Source organism: Dipteris shenzhenensis, chromosome 27 (assembly GCF_047967505.1).
Source record: "Dipteris shenzhenensis isolate YYH24624 ecotype China chromosome 27, Dip_SZ_1.0, whole genome shotgun sequence".
Taxonomy (NCBI): domain Eukaryota; kingdom Viridiplantae; phylum Streptophyta; class Polypodiopsida; order Gleicheniales; family Dipteridaceae; genus Dipteris; species Dipteris shenzhenensis.
In genome coordinates this window covers 28,742,502-28,751,101 of record NC_141622.1, presented here as the reverse complement: position 1 = coordinate 28,751,101, position 8,600 = coordinate 28,742,502, and the positions used below count along the sequence as shown (strand labels likewise).

At 43.0% G+C, this 8,600-nt stretch overlaps 1 protein-coding gene across 1 annotated transcript; it reads left to right on the top strand.

Annotated features, from left to right (window-relative positions):
- Positions 1–6,162: 6,162 nt before the first annotated feature.
- LOC147884127 (eukaryotic translation initiation factor 3 subunit D-like) lies at positions 6,163–8,228 on the top strand. The gene has a single exon (XM_087398581.1). It carries the CDS (start codon positions 6,262–6,264, stop codon positions 7,930–7,932), a length of 1,671 nt encoding a protein of 556 aa, XP_087254707.1. The 5' UTR covers positions 6,163–6,261; the 3' UTR covers positions 7,933–8,228.
- The last annotated feature ends 372 nt before the right edge of the window (positions 8,229–8,600 follow it).

The following is an 8,600-nucleotide window of genomic DNA, read 5'->3' as shown; positions in this document are numbered from 1 at the left end:
AAGTCCTCCAAGATGACCATGCTCAAAAGACCTGCTTTGATACCATGTTAAAATGAGAGGGAGAGAGAGAAAGTGTAGTCACATGATGAAGATGGACAATTGAGGTGAATACCCAGTATTTGATTGATTGAAAGGTGCATACCTTGTACACGCTCGTCTATCTTGATCCTCAAAATTGGGGTGTTAGCGGAAGTGAGAGAGGGAGAGAGAGAGAGAGAGAGAGAGAGAGAGAGAGAGAGAGAGAGAGAGAGAGAGAGAGAGAGAGAGAGAGAGAGAGAGAGAGAGAGAGAGAGGAGTGCACATGATGTAGCTACCTGTACACTATCCATGGGAGTGTTGGATAAGGATAAAATCCAAAGATTCTGATGAAATCCTTTAAAGATTCTATCGACGGAGAAAAAATATCATTTACAAGCGACACTGCATGCAATCATTGCCTCTGTCCATTCGTTTGTCTGCTCTCAAGTCAAAGCTATTGAACCGGGATGCTGGAGTGCTGTAGAGACCTTGTATGGTTGATGCAGCCTGTGCTATGTGCTACCTCGTCTCGTTAGAGTGTCTAGTACATCACTGATGATATCAGTTATGAGAGGGATCTCACTAACATCATCTATGTTGTTAGATACACCAAACACCCAAATGACAAATACATTGAGCCACAACCCTTTTCACACTCAAAAAAATCACACCCACTTATGTCACACTCACACTTAGCCTACTGAAGTCTAATATACATGTGAACTAATGGTGCTATCTATAGTAACTTTCATTCATCGTTGGCTTGTCTTATTCTTTGTCAGCTTCAAATTTTGCTCCATTGGAATTGCTGTAACTTTGCAACTCTACATATGAAATTTTTAGAGTAAATTATTGACATTTTCATGTTGAATCATGAACGAGATGTCATGAATGTGATGTCTACATCTCTCCAAAATTTTATTCCTGGATAATAGTACCTAAGTTCTAGATTTTAAATGTTTGTTAGATTGCACATAAAAGTTACATGGATAAGGCATCAAGGAGCATCAGAGTTTTATAGCTTGAGACTTTCGAAACATGCAACATTTACAACTAACTTTAAAATCTCTAGCTCTACTATGTAAAGGTTTGTGGCTTGGAAAAGCACAAGGAGCTAAAATTTTGATATTTTATTTCTCCTTGTACCACAAAAATTTGTGGCTTGGGAAACATTGAGAGGATATTTTACCTACATTTTATCTCTTCAATACTAAGTGCATTCCTATAGCATGAAGGCTTGATTTCCTAAGCTTAGGGAGGAAATTCAGTTGCTATTTTCAATTGGGAAGTGTTGTATATATTTAAAGCATGCTAAAAATGTGTGTGAATCGATGCCAAAGTGCATTAATGCAAAAATTCATGTTTAGATTCAAATTAGATGTTATTTTTTGGTGTGATTTGAATCCTTAGATTTGAGTTAGAATTTCGTGAGCTAATTTGTCAAAGAACCAATACATTCATATAAATAAAGATACACTATGCTTGTAATATTTTTCTTTCTATTTATGTATAATCTAATTTTTGATGCAAGCATGCCTGATGATCATTTGGATTCTTGAAGACCCATCCAATTGTGTCTTTCTTAGGAAAGCTAGAAACAATCTAGATATGGAACAATTGATGAAAAATCATCAATGACATGAACTACTTTTTTTTTTAGTAGAAGTTTGTTTCATTGAAATTCTAATGCATTTTGCAATGTATTCCCATGCTCATTGCTTGTTGTTGCCGATTGGATAGTTATATAATACCACTCCATGAAATTTCTTTAAATAAGATTTGTTAATGTATTGTCCCTTACATGACCCAAATATTTTTCTACACTACCAAGCTCCTTGTAAAGCTAGTGATCCTACTTGGAACTCCAATTAAATGCTTTGGTTGATCTCCTTAGGTGAGGCCTAAGTATGTGCATATTCGTGCACCAACACAAGCTTGCAATTTTTGGCATCACGGGGTCCATTACAGCTCAACTACCACCCTAACACCCATCTCCGTGATTCAAAATAATTATGAAAATATTTGATAATTATTAAAGTTTACTTCCTATCACAATGCTAATGGAGGGTTGAGCAATGTGATTGGAGAGATTTGGTTGTGGCAAGTGGTCCTCTCAAATTGGAGATATTGGATGCCACCATTAGAGACATAGGAATACCAACATAGGATGTAGCATCAGCATTTTACCAATGCTACTCCCCCCATCACCTTAGATGTAGTTCCAAGATTGTATCAAAGGTCGTGGGAACAAGGGCACAAGTCTTCATGCTGTGGCTGAATGTACTCTGAGATGGACTTGACGAGTATGTGGATGTGTAGACGGAGATGGGAACTTGAGATGAGGGTGTGTAAAGTAGTCCTCAATCCCCTCCATCATTTCATTTATTTAGAGGGTATGTTAGAGAAATTTAAAGGAGAAGGATTGGTATAGAGGTTATGTCAGAGAAATGTAAGGAGTGGTAGCCCTTCCCTACCCTACAACTCAAGCCAGGATGTCACAAGGGCCAATCAAATTCATGCAATTGGAAATCGCCATTAAGAACTTGGCAGCAACATCTAGTAAGAAGTGACTAGACAAACACCTTGTGGTCTCATTTGGGGTTCCGATCTGCACCCTCACCCACCCTTGGTGCTCTATGTAGGACTAGTCACAATCTAGTAGCCAAATATTCTCATACTTTCATAACACCCACATCAACAATCTCCGGCATTTGCAACTCCCACAACAAACGTGGTTGGCCAGATATTGTTTGGTGGATGGCCGAGGGACATTGATGAAGTAACCTTTTCCAAGCATAAAAGGGTTGTCAAGGGGGGAAACGGGTGCCACTTTGTATGAATCCGATCTCAAAGCATAGAGCTTGCTGGTGTCCACAAAACTAGTTCACATCATGTGGACGGCGTGCGCCTCCATTCGATGAGACTAAGAGGGTAAAAAGGGGTGATGGGATAGTATATGTTCTTAATTTTAATTCTTCTAGTTTTTCAAAAACACCGAGGGGTTAGGCCTGGCGTCTTGGTTGGGGTGTGTGTGGGTTTGACCATCATCATGGACCCTAACTTATTGCCTGCAAGTCTTGGGCACCACTAAGGGGCAGGTGAAAGGTGAGGTGGGAGGGGGGGGGGGAAACACACCGAGGGGTTATGTGTAAATAAGTCCTTTATTAGTCTTAGAAAGTTAGGGTTTACAAGGCTCTCCATCTTTAGAGCTTAGAGCTCACAAGCTCGCCATCACTTGCATATGTTGCTCACCATTGCCATAGCTCACAATTACCATAGCTGAGAGCTCTCAAGTTCATCACCATAGCTCAAAGCTACAGTGAGCTATCATGAGCTATGATGGCCTAGTGTCCTAGCAATGGTGAGTTGTGGCTCGGAGCTCACAATTGCCATAGCTCAAAGCTCACCTACCAGGTTGAACACACGCACACCCGCTTTGACCACTAGGCCAATTAATTTTAATTTTGCTTTTTAAAAACAGTAGATTCTAACTTGAACACTAATAGGGTTGTGTGTAAATACATCCTTTGTGTGTCAATCTTAGAAATTTAGGGTTAACAAGGTTTACCATCGCCATAGCTTAGAGCTCAAAAGCTCGCCATTGCAGGTTTCATTTCAACCACTGTTCATGGTCTCTAGTCACCTACCAGGGTTTACAAAGTTGACCATTGTCGTAGCTCAAAGCTGCCATGTGTGTCACTAGAGAGGGTAGCCATCTCTCCTTTGAGAGGATAAAGGCATGGCCACACATGTCCTCAAATATGTTGAACTAAGAATGGATACCATGGTCACATGATGAGGGTGGATTTTGGAAGTTTTGTAGAAATGAAAGTTCATTGGTTATGTGGCCGGGGTGCAGACTAGGATTTAAGGCTCTTACGTGAGGCATCATTGGTTGGAGTCCATCTACGGGAGGTTTCACTAGCTACAGTCCCTTTAAAAGGGTCAGGGAAGTTGCTTCTCCAATGGCGTCCCTCCTATACTTCCCTCTGACAACCAAAGCAATTCGACCTTTGCAAATTTGAGGACATGTGTGAGCATCGCCTAAAAAGGATAGCTCTTGCATTTAGTATACATTTTTTGGCTTACCCGTCATGGGTAAGGTCTTAGTAATCATTCGCCTTCTTTGAGAAGTGAAAATTGGTTATGGATTAATTTTTTGTTGAGGGTCAATTTGTCTTGCATGGATTGGGGGAGGCTTTCCAGTCCCTTATTTTTCGTGGAGTTCTTTAATCATGGTTTGGTTGCCTTTTGTGGAGTGGTACATGTGTACCTAGTTGGATGTCCAGATGTTGGTGGCATCTTGTGGAGGCTCCAGGGATTTGTTTGGAATTCCCATCAATGTTGTGGTGGCTGTGTTCGGGTGCTATGCATGATGCCTTGTTATATTTGCATGGTTGGTGTTATTTGGTGGCATGCAAGTGCCATAGTCAGAGCATCCAGAGACCACTTATAGGCAAGCATTTCAGCATGGGTAGCTCCACATCAATTTACTTTTGTGCCTTTGTATTATGCTGGCTTCGACAGAGCAATGGCTCGTGAATTTCCGTTTGCTCCTATGATTCGATTTTTCCACAGCTCTCGTAATTCCAAGCTTTCCTCCCATCGCAGCTCTCAGTCCTACTGCCCATGTCACTATACTCTCCAGCTGAACTGCCTATTTTGATAGGCTCTCTTGAGAATTCTCCACCAACTCCACCACTACCCACTTATCCTATGGCTTCCCCTAGCTACGGACTTCAGTCTCCCATCTGGTTGCCAGCTGCAACTATTGAAAACATGAATCTTTCCAACAACCTGCATGATCCTCATGGATGTGAAGCTCTTGCGAGCAGCACCTATGTTCAACTCTAATTATATCATCATCGAATAGAGGCATGGAGTGCAATTGAATGTGCTAGAGTCTATGATGACTATATCGATTTCTTGAAGTGCAAGCTTAGTTTTCTAGAGAAGCTCTGCTATGCAAGAGCCCAACATAAGCTCTGCTTCTTTTCTTGCGGCTAGGTAGTTGGCAGAAGCACATGGGGAAAGAGGTAGATAACCCTAATTTGCACCGCTCCAATATTTTTCTTTGAAATCGATTCTTGATACTTTTGAGTCCTGTGGGAACCTGGGGTGAGGTGCCCTCAAAATGTCTGGAGGACGGAAGCAGGCAAGGCCCAAAGGGTAGATGATGTTGCGATGGTGGTAGTCGAGTTTCCAAGGCAAAAGGAATCACAACCAAGAATTTTCAAGATATTCGATCTTTCGACTTGATTTTAGTTTTTTTGGGGATAACAATTGGCTTTTATTAGACGGGGGTTAGACCCTATACAAACCCAAAATAAAAGCTGGCCCACATTGGGAAACAAACCCACGCAGATATGCAAGGTCTAGACATAAAGAAGAACAGATCTCAGATCCTTTAGATGAGAAGCTACTAGATCATCCGACTTCATAAGCAAACCCCCAAAGTCTTGTAAATAGACCACTACCCCTGCCATCACCTCTCACTACACAAAGGAACCACCCTTGATCCCCAAGCTGTGGAACTCTCTGGTTTCTGAGATTCTAGACCGTTAATCCTGATTTAGGGCCGACACACTGCCAATGTCGATGGCAAATCCATAGTGTCATCCAATAGGATAGTCTCTATGTGGCTTGAACATAGAAATGGAGCATCGGCCCATATTTCCTAAGAGCAGCTTCCCTACATTCAAGACCAAAACAAATGCTTGAATGATTCCACTGCTCGCCCAAAAGGTGGGCACATTGGGTTTATTGCAAGCCACCTAGCGAGCTTTGTTCTCACGGGGGTAATCAAAGTTGCAACAACGATTTTGAGAACTTGCAATCTAAGGAGGTTTTTATTGAGATTAAGAAAACTCTGAGATATCTAGACTTCAAACATGAAACTATCACATAGTTAAGTAAAATCTTGGAGCCGAGAGACTATTTCCTTTCTTTTTGTATCTTATACCCCGTTCTTGTTAATACAAATTTCTGAAAGTTTTGACCGCAAAAAGAAAAAAAAAAAAACAACGATTTTGAAGATTTAGCCTCTAGTGTAAATGTAATATTTTTTAAAATTCGTGAAAAGACACTGGAGGGGCTGGGTGTAAATGTGTCGAGTCTTGAAAAGTTAGGGTTTACAAGAAGCTCACCATCGCCATAGCTCAGAGCTCAAAAGCTCGCGATTGCCATAACCAAGACCTCGCAAGCTCGCCATCGCCAGCCTCCCTTGCTTGTATTGCCTTCGCCATGGTCGCCTCCAAGCCCCCCCAGCTCAAGGTCCCCGATGTTGCCGACAATCCTGATGGTTGGGGTCCCCCTGACGCCCCCGCTGCCCTCCACAACCAGCTCCAGAATGTCCCTTACGCCCCCTTCTCCAAGGCGGATCGCCTTGGTCGTGTCGCCGATTGGACCCGTGGTGGCTTCTCTTCCCGCCCTGGCATGCGCCCCGGTGGCGGTTCCGCCGAGTACAGCGTCTTCGATTTCGCCTACGACGAAGCGGATGAGGATTCCTTCCGTTTGGTGGATGGGAAACCCCCTCCCCGCCCCAAGTTTGGGCCGCGCTGGAGGTTTCAGCAGCAGAGGCAGCTACCCCAGCGCAAGGATGAGGAGGTCGAGGCCCGTAAGAGGGAGGCCGAGAAGGAAAGGATGAAGCGGGATCGCTTCTACAACCAGAACCGGAATGTGCAGCGCAGGGAAGCTGCTGTTTTTCGTAGCTCTGTGGACATTCAGCCCGAGTGGACAATGCTTGATCAGATCCCTTTCACTACCTTCTCTAAGCTTAGCTTTCATGTCGGCGAGCCTGAAGATCTCGTTATGTGTGGCGCTCTCGAGTATTACGATAAGACCTACGATCGCGTCACTCCCAAGAATGAAAGACGCCTGGAGCGCTTCAAGAACAGGAACTTCTTTAAGGTCACTACCACCGATGATCCTGTGATTCGAAGATTAGCCAGTGAGGACAAGGCCACCGTTTTCGCCACAGATTCGATCTTGTCGACCTTGATGTGCGCTCCCAGGTCAGTGTATTCCTGGGATATTGTGGTCCAAAGGGTGGGGAACAAACTTTTCTTCGACAAACGTGATGGATCCCAGCTCGATTTGTTGTCTGTTAACGAAACATCCCAGGAGCCTCTGCCAGAGGCCAAGGAGGACATCAATTCTGCATACTCGTTAAGTGTGGAAGCTGCCTACATCAATCAAAATTTCTCACAGCAGGTGCTGGTTAGAGATGTAAACAAGGTTGAGTTTGAAGAGCCAAATCCTTTTGCAGCTGAAGGAGAGGAAGTGGCATCAGTAGCTTATCGCTATCGCAAATGGAAACTTGATGACGAAACTTATCTTGTAGCGAGATGCGAGGTGCACAGTGTCCTGGATGTTAAGGGATCAACTTCGTTTCTCACATTGAATGCCCTGAACGAGTTTGATCCAAAACTGACAGGTGTTGATTGGAGGCAGAAGCTGGAGACCCAACGTGGTGCCGTTCTGGCAACAGAACTGAAAAATAATGCAAACAAGTTGGCTAAGTGGACGGCACAAGCTCTTCTTGGAAATGCAGACGTAATGAAATTAGGCTATGTATCTAGGGTTCACCCCAGGGATCATTTTAATCATGTGATTTTGAGTGTCCAAGGATATAAGCCGAAGGAATTTGCTGCACAGATTAACCTGAACACTTCCAATATGTGGGGTATTGTGAAATCGGTAGTGGACCTCTGCCTGAAGCTTGCAGAGGGCAAGTATGTACTAGTGAAAGATCCTTCAAAGCCTCAAGTTCGTATATATGAGGTTCCACCTGATGCATTTGAGAATGATTATGTTGAGGAGCCACTTCCTGAAGAGGAGCAAGTGCAACCCCCACCTGCAGAGGAGGATGCAGTGGCAAACAATAGTGAAGAAAAGGAAGATGCAGATGTCTAGGCCCTATATCTAAAGCAGGCATGGTGACGGTTCAACGCTCGGCTGAGTCAGTTTACTATGGTTCTTTAGACTTGTTAGAACGGGGCAATAATTTAATTTGGCCTCTTTACACTCAGCATTACATGTCTTGAGCTTGTTTTGAGGTAATTGATGTTTGTTACTTGAACTACATCTCAAATGAGCTAGCATTAGTCCTTTACTCTGTACTACAATGATGGGGTTTACTATACTGTGACAAGGCTCTGTGTTGCAGCAAATTTTGCTCTTTGAAATATTATCTGGGTTCTTGATTCTAACTGCACCTTTAGCTGATTGTCTCTTCTCAAGTTAAGCAATGTGATTTAACTCTAGGTCTGTATGAAAATAGTAATTTCTTTAGATTAGGTGAATTGCAAGGCAGATATCTGAAATCTGTTGTATCTCACTACGGTCTATCAGAGCATGTCCTGTATCATATCGAGCTCCTGATTTATTCCCCAACCTCTTCTGTTTTGTTTGTCAATGTCTTGATGTGGAGAAGATTGTTCTCTATAATCAATTTTTGGGGTGCTTGGATGTGTTATAGTGTTTGCAATTTGTCTCTTTCTGCTGATTCAGGGAAAGGGTTGGCAGCTTTGCATATTTCAGAAGAAGTTTTTGTGCTGCTCACTTGTGACCTTCACGCTCTG

Excerpts from the sequence above, each read along its gene's own strand:
- LOC147884127 (XM_087398581.1), top strand. The coding sequence starts at position 6,262 with ATGGTCGCCTCCAAGCCCCCCCAGCTCAAGGTCCCCGATGTTGCCGAC.